This window comes from Balaenoptera physalus (assembly GCF_965194825.1).
Source record: "Balaenoptera physalus genome assembly, chromosome: 1".
Taxonomy (NCBI): domain Eukaryota; kingdom Metazoa; phylum Chordata; class Mammalia; order Artiodactyla; family Balaenopteridae; genus Balaenoptera; species Balaenoptera physalus.
The window spans coordinates 174,474,955-174,498,903 of NC_138882.1; the positions used below are offsets into that span (position 1 = coordinate 174,474,955).

General features: G+C 40.4%; 1 protein-coding gene and 1 pseudogene across 6 annotated transcripts in view; both read left to right on the top strand.

Annotated features, from left to right (window-relative positions):
- Positions 1 to 4,138: 4,138 nt before the first annotated feature.
- On the top strand, positions 4,139 to 21,813 carry RPA2 (replication protein A2). 5 transcript variants are annotated; one of them, XM_082441156.1, is made up of 9 exons: positions 4,139 to 4,232; positions 4,681 to 4,787; positions 8,481 to 8,582; positions 9,273 to 9,386; positions 14,368 to 14,442; positions 14,949 to 15,065; positions 19,590 to 19,697; positions 19,868 to 19,962; positions 21,128 to 21,813. In XM_082441156.1, exons 1-9 carry the CDS (start codon positions 4,154 to 4,156, stop codon positions 21,210 to 21,212), a joined length of 882 nt encoding a protein of 293 aa, XP_082297282.1. In that variant the 5' UTR covers positions 4,139 to 4,153; the 3' UTR covers positions 21,213 to 21,813. The 5 variants fall into 5 exon arrangements, with proteins under 5 accessions (XP_082297282.1, XP_082297279.1, XP_082297278.1 ...); XM_082441153.1 differs by lacking the exon at positions 4,139 to 4,232 and adding an exon at positions 4,253 to 4,450; XM_082441152.1 differs by lacking the exon at positions 4,139 to 4,232 and adding an exon at positions 4,253 to 4,440.
- Positions 15,073 to 23,949, top strand: part of LOC309650224 (glycine cleavage system H protein, mitochondrial pseudogene) — a 126,151-nt pseudogene continuing 117,274 nt past the window's right edge. Inside the window, exon 1 of the transcript XR_014268814.1 lies at positions 15,073 to 17,600. The product of XR_014268814.1 is annotated as a glycine cleavage system H protein, mitochondrial pseudogene (transcript). The remainder of the gene's footprint in view (positions 17,601 to 23,949) is intronic.

The following is a 23,949-nucleotide window of genomic DNA, read 5'->3' on the forward strand; positions in this document are numbered from 1 at the left end:
CTTCCTTTTTTCCAGCCCCTGGTAACCACTATTCTACTTCCTGTCCCTATGAATTTGACTATTCTATGTACCTCATATAAGTGGAATCATACAATATTTGTCCTTTGTGACTGGCTTATTTCACTTAGCATAACGTCTTCAAGGTTCATCCATATTTTAGCATGTATCAGAATTTCTTTCCTTTTTTAAAAGCTGAATAATATTCCATTGTATGTCCCATAAGTTTTGTTTATTGATTCATCTGTCAATAGATACTTGGTTTGCTTCCACCTTTTGGCTTTTGTGAATAACGCTGCTATGAACATGGGTGTCCAAGTAACTGAGTCCCTGCTTTCAGTTCTTTGGGGTAGATACCCAGAAATGGAACTGCTGGATCATATGATGATTCTGTTTTCAATTTTTTGAGGAACTGCCATACCGTATTTCATAGTGGCTGCACTATTTTGCCTTCCCAATAACAGTGCACAAAGTTTCCAATTTCTCCATGTCCTCACCAACACTTGTTTTCCATTTTTAAAATAGTAGCCATCCTAATGGATGTGTCACCAGATTGCTTTTAAAGGGTGATTTCTCCTTTTCTCAGTCTTGCTGTGGGTTTCCCTGATAGCAGTCTACCTGGAGAGGGAAACGGAAGACTTCTCAGAAATCCCTTCTATGTGACAGGAAGACTTCAACTTGATAAAACTAAACCTTGAGAGACGAATTCACTGCCCCTCCCAAAACAAAAGGTAAATACTAATCATTTTAGCGCTAATTGAATACTGAGTCCTCTGCTCAACTTATCAGATCATCAAGCTCTTGAAAAGATTTGCAAAAACCTTAGTTTGACGTTTTGCATTGTTATATTTTAATATACTCATATTTCATTTTATTTATTTTTAAAAGTATGATCCTCTCAGCTGAATTTATAACTAGTTGAGGCTGACTACTCCAAGTGAACCCACATCTTAAATTTCCCAATTACTCTTAATTGCAAACATATTATCCTACATATCATACATATGCTCTTACTTGTCAGACTATGAAAGTTTCAATCACCTTAGGCTTAATATAATAATGTTATCTTGATATGACTTTTCTTCTTGGCTGTATCTTGTTTATTTCTCAGCAATGATTTGGATGTAAACAGAATTTACGTAGGAAAGAAATGGCACACAAGCAACATCTGGCCCACAGATACCTTTTCTTTGGCCTACATAGCATTTTCTAATTTTTTGTTTGTTGTTGTTGTTGTTGTTTTTTTGGCTGCTTTGTTTCTTTGTTGCTGCACACGGGCTTCTTCTAGTTGCAGCAAGCGGGGCTACTCTTCATTGCGGTGCTCGGGCTTCTCATTGCAGTGGCTTCTCTTGCTGTGGAGCATGGGCTCTAGGTGCATGGGCTTCAGTAGCTGTGGCACACGGCCTCAGTATTTGTGGCGCACGGGCTTAGTTGCTCCACAGCATGTGGGATCTTCCCGGACCAGGGCTCGAACCCATGTCCCCTGCATTGGCAGGCGGATTCTTAACCACTGCGCCACCAGGGAAGTCCCTTTTAATTTTTAAATTTACTTATAAACAAAATCCTGAAATTTTTACATAAAAATGCAGGCTTCTGGTACCTGCTAAAAAAACTTAAGATGACCTGGCAACACTGAGCCCATATTCTTTATGTCAGTTGCTATTTACCATTATGCTTGTGTGGTTGCTTTTCTTACTGTGGAGAAAAAAGTTTTAAAAATTCCCCTCCATTATCCAATCCACTATATTTACAGCTTTCCTGCCTGACACTAGTCAAAAATAAACAAATGGGACCTAATGAAACTTAAAAGCTTTTGCAAAGCAAAGGAAACTACAAACGACGAAAAGACAACCCTCAGAATGGGAGAAAATATTTGCAAACGAATCAACGGACAAAAGATTAATCTCCAAAATATATAAACAGCTCATGCAGCTCAATATTAAAAAAACAACCCAATCCAAAAATGGGCAGAAGACCTAAATAGACATTTCTCCAAAGAAGACATACAGATGGCCAAGAAGCACATGAAAAGTTGCTCAACATCACTAATTATTAGAGAAATGCAAATCAAAACTACAATGAGGTATCACCTCACACCAGTTAGAATGGGCATCATCAGAAAATCTACAAACAACAAATGCTGGAGAGGGTGTGGAGAAAAGGGAGCCCTCTTGCACTGTTGGTGGGAATATAAATTGATATAGCCACTATGGAGAACAGTATGGAGGTTCCTTAAAAAACTAAAAATAGAATTACCATATGACCCATCAATCCCACTACTGGGCATATACCCAGAGAAAACCATAATTCAAAAAGACACATGCACCCCAGTGTTCATTGCAGCACTATTTACAATAGCCAGGTCATGGAAGCAACCTAAATGCCCATAGACAGACGAATGGGTAAAGAAGATGTGGTACATATATACTATGGAATATTACTCAGCCATAAAAAGGAACGAAATTGGGTCATGTTTAGAGATGTGGATGGATCTAGAGACTGTCATACAGAGTCAAGTAAGTCAGAAAGAGAAAAACAAGTATCGTATATTAACGCGTATACATGGAACCTAGAAAAATGGTACAGATGAACCGGTTTGCAGGGCAGAAACTGAGACACAGATGTAGAGGACAAACGTATGGACACCAAGGGGGGAAAGCCACAGGGGGGTGGGGGGGGGGGTGGTGTGATGAACTGAGAGATTGGGATTGACATGTATACACTAATATGTATAAAATGGATAACAAATAAGAACCTGCTGTATAAAAAAATTAATTAAATTAAATTTTAAAAAACAACTTATAAGGAAAAAGAACATATATATATATATATATATCTGAATCACTTTGCTGTACACCGGAAAATAACACAATTGGAAATCAACTATACTTCAATTAAAAAAAAAATTCCCCTCTATTATCCAATCCACTATATTTACAGTTTTCCCGCCTGACCCCAGTTATCATGTGAGTTTGTGCCCCAGTTCTAGGATGTTCAAGAAGGTATACTAACTACACTGGTTGATAGAATCAGACTTCCTGGGCTTCAATACAGACTCCCACAACTTAGCTTCAGTTTTCTCATCTGTAAAGTGGGGACAACAGCAGTATTTACCTACCTCACAGGACTGAGTTAATTAATGTAAAATATTTAAGACAGTGCCTTAGGGACTGCCCTGGTGGCACAGTGGTTAAGAATCTGTCTACCAATGCAGGGGACACAGGTTCGATCCTTGGTCCAGGAAGATCCCACATGTCGTGGAGCTACTGAGCCCGCGCGCCTAGAGCCGGTGCTCCGCAGCAAGAGAAGCCACCGCAACGAGAAGCCCGAGCACCACAACGAAGAGTAGCCCCCACTCGCCGCAACTAGAGAAAGCCCGCGCAGCAGCAACAAAGACCCAACGCAGCCAAAACAAAAAACAGTGCTTGCAGTTTTAGCAAAAGGAAATACAATGGCCCCAAAGCCCGGGACCATGTCTATCTTATTTACCATTGAATCCTAGTGGCCAGCTCTGAGCTGGGAACAAAGGAGACATCAATAAATATTTTTTTAATAAATTAATTGGAGGAGGGAGGAGGAGTCCTAACAATATAATAGTATTTAGAGCAAAGAACTGACAGACGTGTTCCACTCTCTATAGTAGGGACACAACTGTGTTATATGAAGAATACTTGAAGCAACCGAGGATGCGAAACTGGATTAGAGCGGGGTGAGGAACAGGTTGGGTGGATGTCATTCTCAGATCTTCTGCCATCCTGGAAAAGACGGTGTAGGTTTCTCATAGCCTCACTGGGGAAAATCAGGACGAGGAGGTGGCAATAAAAGAACTGAACTTGGCTTTTTAAGGAAAAGAACATGCAACTCCACAAGGTGCCGTGAAGCCACTACGGTGACTTCCCCGGGTGCGCAAATGCTGCGTGATCGCCAGGCCCAGATGCGGAAGCAGGAATTCTACTACAACCCTTTAGATTAACGTGTCGCTTGGTAAGAGTTTGGCGGGAACAGGAGGAGGCCGTACAAAGGAAGTGATGTAAGGTGTCACGGGGGTGGGATTACACGGCCTGAGATGCGTTAGTTATTTTTTTGAGACACCGTCCTATCACAGCGTCCCTCAGCCTCACTTCCGCTTGCGCAGTCTATTTTGCCCTTAGTAACGATGGCCGCAGAGGCTTCCGACCCTCCCGGGAGCAGAGTGCGCATTTTCAGGAGCGCGGCTGGAGAAGACGGGAAAAGGCGTAAGATTCGTGAGCACTGATTGGCTGAAGCGAGAAGAGTTCTGGCTGCTGACTGGCTCCGTCTTTCGCGGGAAGGAGTTTGTGGCTCCTGCGGAAAGTAGATATAGCGGAGCGGTCGCCGCAGCGTCTGGAGGCGGTTAGGGGAACCCACCAGGCCGGAACCTTCTGGAACTCTTTCCTGAGGGAATCGTGACGAAGATGTGGACCAGTAATGATGAGTGGGGCGTATTATGAGACTCGCAAGAAGGATTTAGCAAGGGGCTGGGTGGGAGAGGCCTGTGGCGGCGGTGGTGGGGGAGGGGCGGGGGCCGGCCGCGGGGGCGTGCGGGGTCGGGGGAAGGTTAGGGAGACGCTGGAAGTGGCTAGGGTGAAGTCTGGGGGGTCCTGTGGATTTTTCAGAGGCTTGGAGGGCGGAACAGGTATTAATACCGCTGTTGTTTAAAACCAGGTGGATTTGAAAGCTATAGCAGTTCCTCTTTTGGGGGAGCCGGAAGCTACACACAGTCCCCTGGGGGCTTTGGATCACCGACACCTTCCCAGGCCGAAAAGAAATCTGTAGGTTGAAAGCGTACTTCGTTTTATCTTATACTGTCCGGAAGCTACTGACTCATCTGTGAGAGAAAATTTATGCGATGAAGGAAGGGTGTTAAACTTGAGCTGATACGATCATTGTCAATTATTATCTTACCGAATCTTAAAATTGAGTGCTGTAATTTTGAAAAATGAAATTCCCCTAATTTTGCATCCATTGTTTCCTTGGCTTTATTTTGAAATTTACCAATAGAACTAATGAATCAATCTTGTGGGAAAAGTGAACTTGTTTGTAGAGCCTAGTTTACATTCTTCATGTATTGGAAGTCGTTTTTAAATGAAATGTAATGAGGTGCTCTAATGCCGTGGAAAGAACATGGTCTTTGAAGTCTAGTGGATCCACCATTGCTCTGACACTCCTTGCAGGGTATCATTGGACAAATGATACCTTCTTGGAAATCTGTTTGGCACCTACTAAATGGGATTAATAACAGATACCTTACAAGGTTGTTGTGAGACTTAATATTATGATATATATAATTACACCTGCCCCAGAGTTGTTTTCGGTAAATGGTCGCAGAGAGTATTATTAAAAAGAACCTGAGCATTGGAGCCAGAATACATGGTGTCCAGAATCAACTTTGCCTTTTAACTGGTGGTGTGAGTTTAGCGAAGCAGCTTGCATCGTTGGTTTTGGTGGCCCTTGATTTTTCTCATCTGATAATAGTACTAGTACTACTCATGTCCCAGGGTGGTTCTGAGAATTGATAAATAAGGTAATGTATAGGAAAGTGATCTGTAAAAAGCTGTCCAAATGCTTGTTATTCACTCTTTCAGAAATGAGTTTCAATTTAATAGCTGCTGTTGATTTCATCCTTTAAAAAATACAGGATTTGGTGTTAAGACTCAGTATTAGTAGGTTCTGTGTTTTATGTCCAGGTTGATAAGCTTTTACCTAAACTGTTAATCCACAAGGATGTGTCAGTGGGAAAAAATGCATTGATAATTCCCATACATTTGGGCATTGCTTTATATTTTCCATATGATTATTTTATATAATCCTGTGAGTTATTTATTATTTACTGCATTGCACAACAGAGACTCAGGGAGATTAAGGGACACCTGAGCTTGCATAGCTAGTTAGACAGTCCACACATGATGCTGCACAAATCCAAAATCTGATGAGCAACTTCTGTCTATTGTAATTTTCTTTTTCCCAGGAAGACCAGAGGGGACTCCAAGTCCTCTAACTTTGTCTTCCTTGAGGCTGTAAAGGAAAAAACAAAAGATAGATCATTGGTTCTCATCTTTTCTCCTTTATCTTAACTATTTTTCTTCATTCTGGTTGTTAGAATTCTTAATCTCAGTATCCCTACCTGGGGCTGTGTATTAAGATTGCTTTTCGGAGAACAATGATGGTTATAAACTGGAGTTTCAAACCCAGGTCTTTTTATGTTTAAATCTAGTGCCTTTTCCACAGTAAATTAGATAAACACTCTATCTAAAATGTTTCCTGTCGACTATAAACCTGTTATATTTGATTGAATCATGTGAAATTTCTAATACTGACCGTATTTTGCCTTTAAAAATGGTGGTTTTTTTATAGTACTGTCAGAGTACCAGCGGTTCATAGTTAGCTAGAAAAGAATTTTTTCGAAATTAAACATATCAGTACTTGTGCTGACACCCTCTCTGTGAATCTGTTTGGAACAAACTGGAAACTCTTCGTGATCAGTTCCTGGCACATAATAGGTGCTCATTAAAAAACAAGAACTCGCTGTGATTTGAGATGAATTTGAAGGTATTTACTAACACCTCAATAATTACCCATCTGTAACTTTTTTCCCTGAGGAGTAATAATATTTATTGAATACCTACTACATGTGGCGCTTGGGATTAGCATTTTCATATACATTATATATTTCATTTACAACTCAAAAGGTAGATATCCTTATTTTATAGAATAGGTGGTGGTGTGTCCAGGGCTGTGGAGCTGGGATTTGAACACAGGTCTATAGGACTTTCTGGCTCCAAAGCCAATATTCTTGCTGCTGTTACCACAGTAGCTCTTAGTTTTCTTATGCTGAAGATACAGCGAAAATCTCAGGTGTGATAGGTGAAAACGATATAGTAGATTATGAGAGCTAAATCCTGGGACCTCAGCAAATTTTAAATATATAAATACTAATATAGCATATAACTTCACTTATAAAATACTATGAAGTAAAATTGAAAAACACAGTTGATTCCTTTACATCCTTGTTAAAAGCTATTGCAGATATAAAGAGTGAGGAACAATAGCTGACCTAATAATTCCTAATGTATATTGAGTGCTTACAGTGTGCCAGTTATTCTAGGTACTTCACCATATATTTAATTTTCATAATGATTTTTAATGATTTTATTATTCCTAGTTTTATAGATGAGGAAACTGAGGTACAGATGAATAGAGAAATGTGACCAAGAGCACACTGCTCCTGAGTGGTAGAGCCATCAGCTTTACCCTCAAGCTTGGCTGCTGCCTGTTGTGACACGTGTGCTGGTAATTGGCTGGGCTTACTTTCTACCATCCTGGCAATACTCACCATTCAAAATTACGCTTCAGCAAAGTGAAATGTTACTAGTATCATGGACCTTCAGGGATAAGCTTCAACTGCTAAATCCATGAAGACCAAGAGTCTACTATGTTCAGTCTTACATGTGGAACAGTTACTGGGTTACATCCTGTTGATCTCCAACAGGAAGAACCGTAATCTTTAATCCACCATGCTTTTTCCATCTTGTACATGGTCCCTCTAAGAGTCTATGAGAGTGCATGTTTGCCCTCAGCCTATAATGCATATTCCTTACCCACTATTTTTTCACTGTCAAAATTCTTGTGCTTCAGGGTCCAGCCTAAATGCTCCCTCTTCTTGAAAGTGCCAAAAATATTTCCGAGATCCTACATAGAGCATCTCATTCTATAGTGTATCAAGATCAGGCTCGTTATTTACATTTTTACCTCCCCTAAGTTAGGAGTATGTTGAAGGCAAATCCTATTCCATTTTACTCATCTTTATGTCCCCCAAACAACCTCTGCCCAGCGGTAGGCAAAAATAAGAATTTATGCTGGTGTTAGGCTGCTTCTGGATGTGATTTGGGTGTCCTCTTCTGCCCATCACCTCCTGTCCCTTTCCTTTAAGATGTCCAGTGTGGCCAAGCCCTTATCCCATTTTCCCCATACTCACATTTGATTGTCAGAACATCTATCCTAAAGGTATACCTCTAACTTGCTGTTATATTTTATCATGAGAGTTAGAACAACTCCAATGTTCTGTCTCTGCTGGCCATCTCTCAAACCCCTTCTGAGTACCATCTCATCTGTGATAAAAAACCAGCTCCTAAAGGTGGGGTTTCCTTTTAAAAGTCTGTTCCAGAAGCAGGTCATCTTCCTTATGCTGCTTGCACTCTGGCCTACTCATTTTGGTGATCCCTAGTACCGCACAAACTTATCCATTCATCAGGAGCTTTGGAGTCAGACAAGCCTGGGTTTGAAATCTAAAGTGTGGCATTTGTTAGCTATATAACCTCGGTGTTCATCTCTGTGAAGTAGGGATAATGAGGTGCATTTTGAAGATTCAGTATTATAATATATGTAAAGTGCTTGGCACATAGCAGGTGCTAAATGAACAGTAGTTATTATTTTCTTAATTGAATGTATGCATACTTTTTTTTCAGAGAGCCCGAGCTCAGCATATTGTACCCTGTACCATATCTCAGCTGCTTTCTGCTACTCTGGTTGATGAAGTGTTCAAAATTGGAAATGTTGAGATTTCACAGGTAAGTAAAAATAATTTGTGGAAGAGTCACTTAATCATAGGAATGAAGAATGAGATAAAACTAACATCATTTAAAAATACATAGGGGACTTCCCTGGTGGCGCAGTGGTTAAGAATCCGCCTCAATGCAGGGGACACGGGTTCGAGCCCTGGTCTGAGAAGATCCCACATGCTGTGGAGCAGCTAAGCCTGTGCGCCACAACTACTGAGCCTGCGCTCTAGAGCCCGCGAGCCACAACTACTGAAGCCCGTGCGCCTAGAGCCCATGCTCCGCAACAAGAGAAACCACTGCAATGAGAAGCCCGCGCACTGCAACAAAGAGTAGCCCCCGCTCACTGCAACTAGAGAGAGCCTGCGCACAGCAACGAAGACCCGATGCAGCCTAAAATAAATAAATAAATAAATAAATTTATGAAAAAAAATACATAGGGACTTCCCTGGTGGTCCAGTGGTTAAGATTCCACGCTCCCAATGCAGGAGGCCCAGGTTCAATCCCTGGTCAGGGAACTAGATCCTACATGCCGCAACTAAGAACATACATGCCACAACTAAAGATCCTGCATGCTGCAACAAAGATCCCACGTGCCACAACTAAGACCCAGTGCAGCCAAATAAATAAATATTTTTAAAAAAATACATAAGTGTTGCTTTGGTTTCCAAGAAAACCAAATTTTTTTTTCTTCTGGTCTAGGTCACTATTGTGGGGATAATCAGAAATGCAGAGAAGGCTGCAACCAACATTGTTTACAAAATAGATGACATGACGGCTGCACCCATGGATGTTCGCCAGTGGGTTGACACAGATGTAAGTAGTTGTTTTTGAATCAGGGTGGGGTTACTTCGGGACTTTGGAGATGTTGAACTTTTTTAGTCTTACTTTTTAAAGGCGGATCTTATTATAAAAATAAAACATAAGCAAGACATCGAAGGCAGAAACCCTAACATGAAAGGCCAATACATTTGATGTCATAAAAAATTTAAAATCTTTTAAACTTCCCAAAATACCATAAACAAAGGGCAGGTGACAGGACACACTAGAACGTAAACTCTGTGAGAACAAGGATTTTTATGTTGGCACTGTATCCCTAGCACCTAGAACAGTGCCAGTTACATAGTGGGCCCTGAGTAAATATTTAAATTAGTGGGAAAATTTTTTGCAAAATATTACAAACATTTTAAATTTTCGATTATTGAAAGTTCTTACAAAGCAAAAAGGAAAAAGCAACCACACCTTAGGAAAATGGGCAAAGAAATGCACAAGTAATTCATAATAGATGAAATACAAATTGCAACACCAATAAGAAAAGCAAGTTTACTAAACATTAAGATACCATTTTAACTTATTAAATTGGCAAAGGAGAAAAGAGAATGGCAATGTCCACTTCTATTGAGAGCAATAGGCGCTTAATTTATGGAGTGATTTGTCACTGTTTGGGGAAGTGGATACCATCCTACCTTGATGTTATGAGTATCACCTTTCTCAAAAATCAGCCAATGATCAAAATCATCACAGAAATGTTGGCCTAGCACTCCACTGCCAGAAATTTACATTAAGGAATAATTAAAGATACACGCAAAGATTCAATTGTAAGATTGTTGATCATCACATTATTTATAATAATGGAAAACTAAAAGGAATCTCAATGTTAGCAATAGGATATTATTAATTAAATCATGGTATATTTTTTTAAATACTGCAAATGATGTAGAAATGTATGTATTGTCACAAAGGAGTGTTTAACATAAATTGTTGAGAGGAAAAGAGCATGTTAAAGGTAGTATGCATGGTGTCGCCCCATTTTTGCAGAGCAACATGTATATGAGTGTGTGTATAAACATGGAGAAAATAGACTTAAAGAAAATATATTCTTTTTACCCTTTTTATTTTTTTAAATTATTAATTTTTAAGATTTATTTATTTATTTATTTATTTGGCTGTGTTGGGTCTTTGTTGCTGTGCGCGGGCTTTATCTAGTTGCGGCGAGCGGGGGCTGCTCTTTTTGTGATGCGCAGGTTTCTCATGTCGTGGCTTCTCTTGTTGCAGAGCACGGGCTCTAGGCATGTGGGATTCAGTAGCTGTGGCATGTGGGCTCAGTAGTTGTGGCTCATGGGCTCTAGAGCACAGGCTCAGTAGTTGTGGTGCACGGGCTTAGTTGCTCCGCAGCATGTGGGATCTTCCTGGGCCAGGGATCAAACCTGTGTCACCTGCATTGGCAGGCAGATTCTTAACCACTATGCCACCAGGGAAGCCCCCTTTTTATTTTTTAATTGGGCAGAAGGCCTCTTGGTTTTTTATGTTGTTTTTAAAATACATTCCTTATAGAACATTTGGATAATGCATACTTTGTATGCTATTTTCACTTCAAAAACCCAAGTCGTTTGTGAAGAATTAACTTGATAGTTATGCATTCTTTATTTTTTGCACCTCAGAAAAATACAGGAGAATTCATTCAACAGTTATTATTGGAGTACTGATTCTGAACCAGACTGCTTGGTTCCAGGTAGACAAAGAATGCAAAAGACACAGTCCCTGCCATCGAGGGGGAAGGTAGTTACTAGAGATGCCTAATACTGCATGCTCATACAAAATGTATGGTGCTCACTTATAAACATTTAAAGATCCCCTGAAACCCCACATCCCAAAGATGACTACTGTTACAACACATTTTGGGAAATACCCTTTCAGACGTTTCTCTCTGCATATCTGTACATTTATGAGATGTATGCTTACAGTTTTACCTAAAGGATAATATGATATGCAACTGCTCTGTAATCTGCTCTTTTCGCTCAAAACTACGTAGTGGAACTGATTTCTTAATGTCAATAAATACAGATTTACATCATCAATTTTGGTGACTGCCTATTCCATCATAAGGATATATCACCCCTTACTTACAGACCCAGTCAGGAAACATTTAGCTTATTTCCATCGTTTGTTATTATAGACAATGCAGCGGTGAGTATCTTTGTGTACATCTCTGCATGATTGAGATAATCTCCTTAAGATTAATTTAAACTAGGTTTTCTGGAGGAAATACACATATTACATGTTCCTACTTTCTTTTTTGGTTAATCTTACATTTACGTTTTTACATTTTTATTCCCTTCCATAAAGGTACCAATTTACTTAGTGCATGAGAGTTCTCCGTTAGTTCTCCACACCCTAACAGTAGGTTTTATGAGTCTTAAATTTTTGTATCATAGTTTAAAAATAGTCTTGTCATTGAGAATTTTCTCACTTTTTATGTGTAATTCTTTGGTTTTAGTGAGATTGGATTTTCTTTTAACTTTATTCAATATTAATTTGTGGGGGGATTTATAGTTGTCTAAGTCCTTTGATTCCCCAGGAGTGTTTGGTTATTTATTTTTGTTTGCAAGAGCCTGAAAAATAGTAACCTCTTATCATAATTATATGATTTCTCTAGTTTGTCTTTTGACTTTGAAAAGCTTTTCCTCGTTTCAGATTATTTTTCAATTCATGTTTCCTTCTATAATTTCTGTGGTTTCTTTTTATATCTCTATATATGATTAAGTCTTTTTATAATTAAATGATGTATTTCGGTAAAAGGAGAGAAGTATAGATCGAGCTTTACTTTTTGCAAGTGTTTGTTTTTAATTTTTATTGCAGTATAGTTGATTTACAATGTTGTGTTAGTTCCAAGTTGTTTTAAAATGTTCTTTGAGAGAATACAAAGTTTTATCTGTGGTATAGATACAGCTATGTAAAATAATAGGTAGAGTGAAATGCAAATAGTTGATAATCTCCAGATAATGGGAATTGGGGTGTTTTTTATTTTTAAACACATAGATTCTATATTCTAGTTTTTTTATAGTCATGTATTTTATAATCAAAAAGAACTTTGAGTCAGCTTATGTATTTTTCTTATAAATAATAGGTACATAGTCTAGAAAACCCAAAAAGAAATATTAAAATCATTTATAATTATCCAAGTTAACTTTTGTTAACGTTTTGATGTATATGTTTCCCCATGTGGGAAATAAGCTTTTTTCCATGAGTCACAGCAGGTCTTTCCAGACAATGAATAGTATTCTGCATTATCATTTGCAACAGTATAAACTAACCCATTATACGAATGTGCACCTTTTGTTGGATATGTAGGTTGTTTAAAATGTTTTAGTATTCAAAACTATGCTGTGATGAATACTCTTAAAGCGAAATCTTTTTTTTTTTTAATTTTTGAATTTTATTTTATTTTTTTATACAGCAGGTTCTTATTAGTTATCCATTTTATACACATCAGTGTATACATGTCAATCCCAATCGCCCAATTCATCACACCACCCCCCGCCACTTTTCCCCCTTGGTGTCCATATGTTTGTTGTCTATATCTGTGTCTCAATTTCTGCCCTGCAAACCGGTTCATCTGTACCATTTTTCTAGGTTCCACATATACGCGTTAATATCTACATCTCTACACATGACCCAATTTCGTTCCTTTTTATGGCTGAGTAATATTCCACTGTATATATGTACCACATCTTCTTTATCCATTCGTCTGTCTGTGGGCATTTAGGTTGCTTGCATGACCTGGCTATTGTAAATAGTGCTGCAGTGAACATTGGGGTGCATGTGTCTTTGAATTATGGTCTTCTCAGGGTATATGCCCAGTAGTGGGATTGCTGGGTCATATGGTAATTCTATTTTTAGTTTTTTAAGGAACTTCCATACTGTTCTCCATAGTGGCTGTATCACTTTACATTCCAACCAACAGCGCAAGAGGGTTCCCTTTTCTCCACACCCTCTCCAGCATTTGTTGTTTGTAGATTTTCTGATGATGCCCATTCTAACTGGTGTGAAGTGATGCCTCATTGTAGTTTTGATTTGCAGTTCTCTAATAATTAGTGATGTTGAGCAGCTTTTCATGTGCTTCTTGGCCATCTGTATGTCATCTTTGGAGAAATGTCTATTTAGGTCTTCTGCCCATTTTTTAATTGGGTTGTTTGTTCTTTTAATATCAAGCTGCATGAGCTGTTTATATATTTTGGAGATTAATCCTTTGTCCGTTGATTCATTTGCAAATATTTTCTCCCATTCTGAGGGTTGTCTTTTCGTCTTGTTTGTAGTTTCCTTTGCTTTGCAAAAGCTTTTAAGTTTCATTAGGTCCCATTTGTTTATTTTTGTTTTTATTTCCATTACTCTAGGAGGTGGATCAAAAAAGATCTTGCTGTGATTTATGTCAAAGAGAGTTCTTGCTATGTTTTCGTCTAAGAGTTTTATAGTGTCTGGCTTTACATTTAGGTCTTTAATCCATTTTGAGTTTATTTTTGTGTATGGTGTTAGGGAGTGTTCTAATTTCATTCTTTTACATGTAGCTGTCCAGTTTTCCCAGCACCACTTATTGAAGTGACTGTCTTTCCTCCATTGTATATCCTTGTCTCCTTTGTCATAGATTAGTTGACCATATTAAAGCTAAATCTTAATACGTGTTCTTTATTTTCTTAAATTTCTAAAAGTAAAGTTGCTATGCCAATAAGTATGTCCACCAGAAAGTTGTGTGCCTAAGAGCACTGAATGAGAGTGCCATAATTGTTTGCTTGTTGTTTGATGTGCATAACATAGAACTTGGATATTTTTATTCTAATTTCTGGTTTTATTTTTAAAAAATTAAATTCTAAAAGGCAGGGCAAACTAGGTAGTGCTACATTAGGATCCTTTAGCTCTTACTTTGTAACTTTCTCTTTCTGTACATAATTTAGAAATTTTGAAGAGGCTTTCACCAGCATCACTAAAACCTAAGTGGTGTGTTTGTATTTTTTCTGTTTAGGATGCCAGCAGTGAAAACACTGTGGTTCCTCCAGAAACATATGTGAAAGTGGCTGGTCATCTGAGATCTTTTCAGGTAAAGTCAGGAAAAAAACAACAGTTAAAATGTATCTGCATGAAGCAGTTTCTGGGGTCATGCCTAAGTTTAGGATACTTAAGACTTAGTAAGTCTATATTTAATGGGAGTTATATTGAAGTTATTTCATTATTTTCTTCTTCAAAAGGAATAATGGGTTTCCTCAATATAAAACAAACAGAAAGGTAGAGAAAGAACAAGATCTCAGCCTACAGTTGCCATCTGTGCCATTCATTAGGTGTAGAAGGCGGACACTGGATTTGGAGACTAGACTCTGGTTGTATAACCTTGGGAAAGTCATTGAACATCTCTGTGCTAGTTTTGTTCTTTTGACTATATTTCATTGACTGTATTTGGATTAACTCTGAGTTAAAAATTTTCAGTATATAACACATTTTCCTCATTTAGTAAAATACTATAACCAAGAAAAGAACCACAATGTTTTGACCTGAAATTGACTTGAATGTGCTCATTCTTTGTTCACATTTCTCTCTTTGTTTTAATAGAACAAGAAAAGTCTGGTAGCCTTTAAGATCATGCCCCTGGAGGATATGAATGAGTTCACCACACATATTCTGGAAGTAGTCAATGCACACATGATGCTGAGCAAGTCTAACAGCCAGGTGAGCAGCTTCATTCTCGTCGTTTTTTCTCTTCCCTGAAAAAACATAAACCGCTTCTGTGCTCTGGCTTTGATTTCCTTGACATTTTGAAGATTGAGCCACAAGAAAGGCATCATTCAGTCGTCAAAAAAAATTTTCTCCATGAGCTTTGCTGTGTTACTTTATTCCTGATGAAACACTATCCTCTCAAAATTACAAGTTCCTCTAACCCCAGTGGCTTGGATGGCTGAAGCCAAGACAAGCTTCAAGTGTAGACACATAATTATCGGCTGAGCTCTTAGCTTCAGGATTTTCAGTCCATATTCAGAGAAAAACCCCAACTAAGATAGCATTTTGCTGCTTTCCTTCCAACCTATTGGCTAAGCAGGATAATTTATGCACCATTATTTTGTCCCTGCAATTATATTTCTTGCTTCATATCGAAATTTCTCAACATTTTCTGTGGTACAAATTCAATTTGGTGAGTCTATCTAGGACCACATAATGGGTTTGCTGATCTGAGTATTAGAGTGCCCTTAGATGATTCCGGTGGCAAGGTGGAGGACTGGTTACAGTAGGAGGGACTGGAGCTGTTGCATCTTGTTCTGTGCCAAGCACTTTGCTAAGCACTGGGGATACAAAGATAAATTCATTCAATTTATTGAGCCTAGTATATGCCAGTCATTATTCTAGGCCCTGGGAATAGCAGTGAACAAGATGGGTAAAGTGTCTGCCCTCAAATTTATATTCTTGAGAGAAATGGACCATCAACAAGAAAACAAATATAATTTTAGGTAGTTATAGGTACTCTGAAATTAAGCAGAGTAGGAGAAGACAGTGATGGAGGAAATAAGAATGGTATAATTTTAAATGAGAGAAGAACATTCCAAGCAGCGGCAATAAAAAGTCAGAAGCCATGAGACTGGAACAAGCTTGGCATACTTGAGACCAGCAAGAAGGCCAGACTGTCTGGAGTGAAGCAAATGACAGGGGAGGTGGTACAGGGATGTAGGCAAGGGAGCGAGACCCCGATCATGTAGGGCTTTGTAGGCCATAGTATGGATTACTTTTTTCTAATTGACACTAAACCTTTAGAAGGTTTTGACTAGGGAAGTGATGTGGTCTGATTTACCTTTTCAAAAGCTCGCTTGAACTGCTGTGTGGAGAGTAGACTATGAGGCACCAGCAATAGCAACAGAAGTAATTCTGGAGAATGGTAGTAGCAGCTGGGTAAGAAGTGGTTGGATTCTAATACATTTCGAAGGTAGAGCTGACAGGACTTTTGGTTTAGATACAGGATATAAAGAAAAGAGAGGGTTCAAAAATAACTCCTAGGTTTGGGGCTTGAGTAACTAGATGAAGCTAGCAGGTTTGAAGGGTAAAATCCAGAGTTCTGTTCTGGACTTAGCAAATGCGACGTGTCAGACACCCACATGGAGACCAGAATGGATGGTTGACTGTATAAGGCTGGGACTCAAAGGAGAGGTCAGGGGTAGAGAGAGAACTTTGGGAGTCATTGTGTGGATGGTATTTAAAGCCTCGGATGAGATGAGATATCTGGTGAGTTAAGTGGTAAGAGACCTAAGCTCTGAGACACTAACCTTTAGGAGTCTGGAGGCACAGCAGGAGCCAGAGAAAGTCAAAGAAGTTGCCAGTTGGGCAGGAGGAAGATCAGGAAATGTGATTCTGTAGGATATTCTGAAAAGAGTACTTTAAGGAGGGAGTGGAGTTCAACTGTAGAATGCTGCCTAGAAGTCAAGTAAGGTGATGAGAGAGGTCTGTTGGATTTGGAAACGTGGATCTTCAGAAGAGAGGCTTCAGCAGCGGATAGGGGAAATGTGGGTTAAAAAGAATGGGACTGGGTAGAAAGTTTAGGGTGTTTATTTTATGACTATACTTCATAACCTATACATATGTATCAAATGTTCTATGATAAAAATGGTTTTAAAGTGAGGATGGGTGGAAGCTGTGAGTATAGACAGTTATATTGAGGAGTAAATAAAATAATCCTTTCCCTCAAAGAGTTTGCCTTAAGCGTTGAGGGTTCAGATCACTTAAGCAGTGAAAGCAGTGAGGAGTGGCAACTGCAGGGTGCTGTGGAACCACAGAGAAGAGTTTCCTGTCCTGACCTGGACATCAAGAAGGGCCTCCTGGAGGAGGTGATGCCTAAACCAAGTCTTAAAATACACATATGGGAGCAGGCGCGCACCTGAAGCAGAACATGAGGTCATTTCAGCAGAGGTATCCAGGGAAGAAATAGCGTTCAGTTCAGTATTACTGGATCATAAAATAGGACTTCTGTTTCACCAGCAATGTGAAGGCATCTAGCTTGAAAACGAGACCATGACTGAATTTTGGTTTTTTTTTTTAATGACCTCGAAGCATTGGCATTTAATGAACTTTTTTTTTTTTTTTGTCTGCGTTGGGTCTTCCTTGCTGTGCGCGGGCTTTCTCTAGTTGCGGCGAGCGGGGGCTACTCTTTGTTGCAGTGCGCGGGCTTCTCACTGTGGTGGCGTCTCTTGTTGCGGAGCACAGGCTCTAGGTGCGCGGGCTTCAGTAGTTGTGGCACAGGTGCACTAGAGCGCAGGCTCAGTAGCTGTGGCCCGCGGGCTTAGTTGCTCCACGGCATGTGGGATCTTCCCGGACCAGGGCTCGAACCCGTGTCCCCTGCACTGGCAGGCGGATTCTTAACCACTGCGCCACCAGGGAAGTCCTAATGAACGTTTGTTGAATGAATGAGTCTCTTGACTGCATGGGATTTCACTGATGAGCTTCCACAATGCTCTTTTACATGTAATGAGTACTTAACATATTTAATCTTTTGTCATCTTTATTCAGTTCAATAAATTAAACATTGACTGAGCACCTGCTGCCCACCAGGCACTGTGCAAAGCTGAAGGGGCTTATGGGGGAAAGTGACAGGCAAACAGTGTGATGGCTACTATGAGAGGGAATGGGCCAAATGCTGTGAGAGCCAAGAAGGAAGAACACAACTAACTTTGGCCTGGGGGATGTCAGGGAAGTCTTCACAAAGGCAGTGACAACTAAGTTGGGCTTTGAAGCATGAGAAGTGTTTCCTAGGCAGCTGAGGGGAGGGGCATTCCAGACACGGAATAACGTGTCAGAGGCATGTGTGTGACTGGCAAGAATTCCCTGTGTTGAAAGGGGGTGGTCAAGAATAAAATACAGACTTTGATGTCTAGTTGTGGTAGGTCTTGAATGTCCAGGGGTTTTATATTATTTTCACAAGCAGGGGGAGCCAGCTGAAAGCTTTTAGGTGGAGGGGAGACATGATCAGAAGTTATTACTTGGAGCAGTGAGGAGGGTTGATTGGAGTAGGAGAGACTTGCAGCTGAGACACCAGTCAGGAGACCAGGGGTGATGAGGATCAATTCGAACCGCTGAACGTTGTATTAATGGGCTGTGGTGACAGACTGGGGGAGGTGAGCGAGTGGAGACTCAAAGATGGCCGAGGTCTACAGCACTGGGCTTGGACTTACTAATAGAAATGGAATATACCAGGGCAAGCAGATTTGGGGAGGAAAGTAGTGAACTTTATTTTGAAGTGTGTGAGATAGCTAAGTGGAGGTCTTCAGCAGATGGTTGGGAACAAGGATTTGTGGCCTCGGAGGAGGTCTGGGATGAAATCCTGGGGGAACTATCAGCTTTTTGGAAAACAGGTAGACAAAGAGGCTGAGAAGGGATACTGAGAAGGTATAGTTTGAAACTTATTTGGAGAACCAGAAGAATATGGTGTCAGGAAGCCTAGGGAGGGGTACATTTCAAGAAGGGTGTGGTCAGCAGTGTCTGCTTCTGAGAGGTCAAGTGTTATGAGGACTGAAAGGGATTACTGGCTGTGTTGGTTGATAAGCATTGGTAAGTTTGGTGAGAACAGTTTCAGAGGTATATTTGGAGAGAATCCAAATAGTGCTGGGAAATGTAAACAGTGACTATAATCTATTATTTTTTAAAAGTTTGGTGGTAAAAAAGAAGAAAAGAGAGGGTGATGAGAACTATGTCTCCTTTTCTCTCCTTGTAATGCTTCATGCCTAGTTGACGCTCAGTAAATGCTTGCATGATTGAAGCACCAGAGGTAGATACCACTATAGCAGATCTCAGTAATTTTCTTCTCAGTGCTATTTTTCCTCTGGTTCCTGTCACATCACAAAAGAAAAGGAGGATCCAGGAAGTACCTTTCTCTCTGTTTGATATGATACGCTTCAGAGAATGACTTTATCTTCCGATGAAATACTCATTAGATAATAGCTGTCCTTTCCAAGGGAAGCAATTGTTATTGGGAAAACTCTGCTTAGGGAATTCCCTGGCAGTCCAGTGGTTAGGACTCTAACCACGCTTTCACATGGCCTGGGTTCAATCCCTGGTCAGGGAACTAAGATCCCACAAGCCGTGTGGCGCAGCCAAAAAAAAAAAAAAAACTCTGCTTAAATTGTTTTTTGTAAACTACTTATTAAGCTATTTAAAAGAGCAAGGACTGTGTTTAAATTGGTGAATTTACTAATGTTGTAAACTTATTTCTTAATTCAGCCCTCAGCAGGGAGAGCACCTATCAGCAATCCAGGAATGGGTGAAGCTGGGAACTTTGGTGGGAATAGCTTCATGCCAACAAATGGCCTCACTGTGGCCCAGAACCAGGTAAACAGCTGAGTGGCTCCAGACATGCAAGACACAGACAGTTGTAAATTATGTTACTTCCTTAATGGTGCTAAGTACCCGACTCATTTCTTTCCTATAAAGGGATTCTGGCTTACACAGGGGAGCTGATTCAAAGTAGTTGCTAAAATCTTTCTGATTTGAATCTTCAGGTATTGAATTTGATTAAGGCTTGCCCAAGACCTGAAGGATTGAACTTTCAGGATCTCAAGAATCAGCTCCAACACATGACCGTAGCCTCAATCAAGTGAGTATTTGGTTTCTGTGAACTAGGGCTCCAGAATTGTACCCATTTCCCCTCACCAGGATTTGCCGGTAATGAGAAGTAAGTTTAAAAAATTTAAAAAAAAAAAACTGTTGACTAACAAAAGGGAAGTTGTTCAGTCATGGAAGAATAGAAAAAGGACTCACAAAGATGGTGCTGCCTGTCACTTCACTCATTCATTTTTCATTCAGCAAATACTAAGTCCCATTATGTGGAAGGGATGTAATTTTGAGCAAAAATTGACCAGATACCTCTTGTGGAATTTAGTCTGGAGGAATGAGATCCTGAGCTCCTGGTCCTCAGGTGTGCATTTGCACTGGCGTTACTGTCCCCACTGTGGAGAGTGTTCCTCAGGCTATCTGGACCTGAAGCCATTAGACAGTCCTTCCAACATCCTTGTCCTGATAACCTGTTAGAGAAGCAGCTTCCTGATTCCAATGAACTAATCAAACAAACTGAGTATTATGGTGTTTGTGATAGTTGTTACTATCAATCAGTTGATATTCTAGGTCTCGATAGAAAAGAATACTCAGGTCTGATTCCATTTCCTGTCCTATAAGATGAGGATAATAATTCCTATCTTAAAGTTTCTGTGATGGTGAGGTGCAGAATGTCTGTCACGATAGTAGGTGCTCTATAAATTGTTACTCTTATTAAATATGTTACTGACACTGACCCTGAGGGCCTTTAAGGATCTGAAGGTGTCATACCATTTCTAGAAAGACCTTTCCTTTCCTTCTTGCAACTTGATTTCCCGGAGGGGAATGAGAGGGTCAGTGGATGAGTGAGGAGCTATTTTTTTTTATATAGCTGTTTATACTAGGAGACATTATATGCAACTGGAACTATAGCTTTAGATCCTGGTTTCAGTTTGCTTAGACTGGTATCTAAGTGAGGTCCTGTTTTCTTTGCTTTACACAGCTTGGGAGAGGCATCCAAGGCAGCCCTAAAGCCTTTGTCTCCATGGATTACCTCAGTTTTGTAATTTTACTGGTGTTTCTCCCTGCAAGAGCCTTCCGTGAGCAAAATGGCCATGAATTCTTCTCAGCTAAGATAGAAAGTAGGGAAATGAGTGAAGTTTACATATTCGGCCATATCCAAAAGGCAGTTTCCTTTCTTCTGCATTTGGTTTTTTCTTTCTTTCTAGGCAAGCTGTGGATTTTCTAAGCAACGAGGGACACATCTATTCCACTGTGGATGATGATCATTTTAAATCCACAGACGCAGAATAACTGGATCTAATTGGGTACCCGAGATATTTTCCAGCTGGACTTTTTATGCACTCTCTTGTCTCCAGCTGTGCATATATTTGGCAGGTTGACTTCTAGGAAGCAGGTTTCATCTATAAAAGGTTTCAATTGACTCCTTTTGAAACTTAACTACTGTTCTGTGTTTTTGAAGCTCAGAGGGATATGGGCAACTGACAGGGATGTAAACCAGGGCGGAATTTCTTAAAGAAGTTACAAATTAGTTACAATATCAGGATAAATGGAATTGGAAGAGGGATGCTACCAAGAGGGTTGGGCGGTATTACTGAAATAATACGCAGGAGTTTTTATTCCTAAATTGTTTCCTGTTAAGAGTAGGACGAGGGCCTGTCAGCAGAGAGCTAGCCACGAAACCCACTAACCTCTGCCTGTTTTTGTTCCCCACTTTGGTTATGTGTTGTTACTTTCAGAATTGCACTTTCTTTCACCTTGTCATAATTGCTGCCCAAAGTGTGTTTTTATAAGCATGGGGTTCTAGAATGGTGGTTTCATGGGGCAGAGAGTAAGATATGTATTTTGTACAAAATAAGTACATTCATATGTTTAATAAAATAGTTCTATTGCAGTAGCTTGTAAAAATGTTCTTATTTTTTAACACTGTAATAATTAATACTTTATCATCTCAGCTAATTCTGAGATAAGTTAATGAGGTGTAACATGCAAATAAAAGTTCTATAACTGTTTTAACTGTGTTTCTAAATGAGATCTACCAGCAGCTGTGTGGAGAAGGCTCCACCCCCTTGGTTTCTGACAATGAACAACAATGTGGTTGTTATTTTCTGTACATGCAGGATAGTTCCCATCTGGGGAGCTGTGCAGATGCTTAAAAGTCAGTCAACCAGTACGTTCATTTGCAAGTATGTCCATTCTTGATTGTTTCCTAAAAGAAAGAACAATGGCTAAAAACAGGTTTAAAAAAGCATATACATTTGAATATGGAATGCATGATAGGATACTTTTACGGGTGGTGGACTTCTCTTTCTAGTTACCATGCTAATGCCCTCAAATGGGCAAGGGGGCAATAGCCCCCCAAGGGTTCTGGGTGGAAGTCACTTTTTCTTTTGATTTTGAATTCGATGATTTAGCAATCAAAAACTACTTACTCGATGAGATTAACCAAGATGGCGGAGTAGAAGGACGTGCTCTCACTCCCTCTTGCGAGAGCACCAGAATCAAAACTGGCTGCTGGACAATCATTGACAGGAAGACCCTGGACTTCACCAAGGAGGATACCCCACGTCCAAGGACAAAGGAGAAGCCACAGTGAGACGGTAGGAGGGGCGCAATCAGAGTAAAATCAAATCCCATAACTGCTGGGTGGGTGACTCACAGACTGGTGAACACTTATACCACAGAAGTCCACCCACTGGAGTGAAGGTTCTGAGCCCCACGTCAGGCTTCCCAACCTGGGGGTCCGGCTACGGGAGGAGGAATTCCTAGAGAATCAGACCTTGAAGCCTAGTGGGAATTGATTGCAGGACTTTGACAGGACTGGGAGAAACAGAGACCCCACTCTTGGAGGGCACACACAAAGTAATGTGTGCATCGGGACCCAGGGGAAGGAGCAGTGACCCTGGGGGAGACTGAACCAGACCTACCTGCTGGTGTTGGGGGGTCTCCTGCAGAGGCGAGTGGTGGCTCTGTTTCACCGTGGGGATAAGGACACTGGCAGCCGAGGTTCTGGGAAGTTCTCCTTGGCGTGAGCCCTCCCAGAGTCTGCCATTAACCCCACCAAAGAGCACGGGTAGGCTCCAGTGTTGGGTTGCCTCAGGCAAAACAACCAACAGGGAGGGAACCCAGCCCCACCCATCAACAGTCAAGTGGATTAAGGTTTTACTGAGCTCTGACCGCCACAGCAACAGGGAGGGAACCCAGCCCCACCCATCAACAATCAAGTGGATTAAGGTTTTACTGAGCTCTGACCGCCACAGCAACAGTCAGATCTACCCACCACCAGAGCCTCCCATCAAGCCTCTTAGATAGCCTCAACCACCAGAGGGCAGACAACAGAAGCAAGAAAAACTACAATCCTGCAGCCTGTGGACCAAAAACCACAGTTACAGAAAGATAGAGAAGATGAAAAGGCAGAGGGCTATGTACCAGATGAAGGAACAAGAAAAAACCCCAGAAAAACAACTAAATGAAGTGGAGATAGGCAACCTTCCAGAGAAAGAATTCAGAATAATGATAGTGAAGATGATCCAGGACCTCGGAATAAGAATGGAGGCAAAGATTGAGAAGATGCAAGAAATGATTAACAAAGACCTAGAAGAATTAAAGAACAAACAAACAGAGATGACCAATACAATAACTGAAATGAAAACTACACTAGAAGGAATCAATAGCAGAATAACTGAGACAGAAGAACGGATAAGTGACCTGGAAGACAGAATGGTGGAATTCACTGCTGCGGAACAGACTAAAGAAAAAAGAATGAAAAGAAATGAAGACAGCCTAAGAGACCTCTGGGACAACATTAAACGCAACAACATTCGCATTATAGGGGTCCCAGAAGGAGAAGAGAGAGAGAAAGGACCAGAGAAAATATTTGAAGAGATTATAGTCGAAAACTTCCCTAACATGGGAAAGGAAATAGCCACCCAAGTCCAGGAAGAGCAGAGAGTCCCATACAGAATAAACCCAAGGAGAAACACGCCGAGACACATAGTAATCAAAGTGGCAAAAATTAAAGACAAAGAAA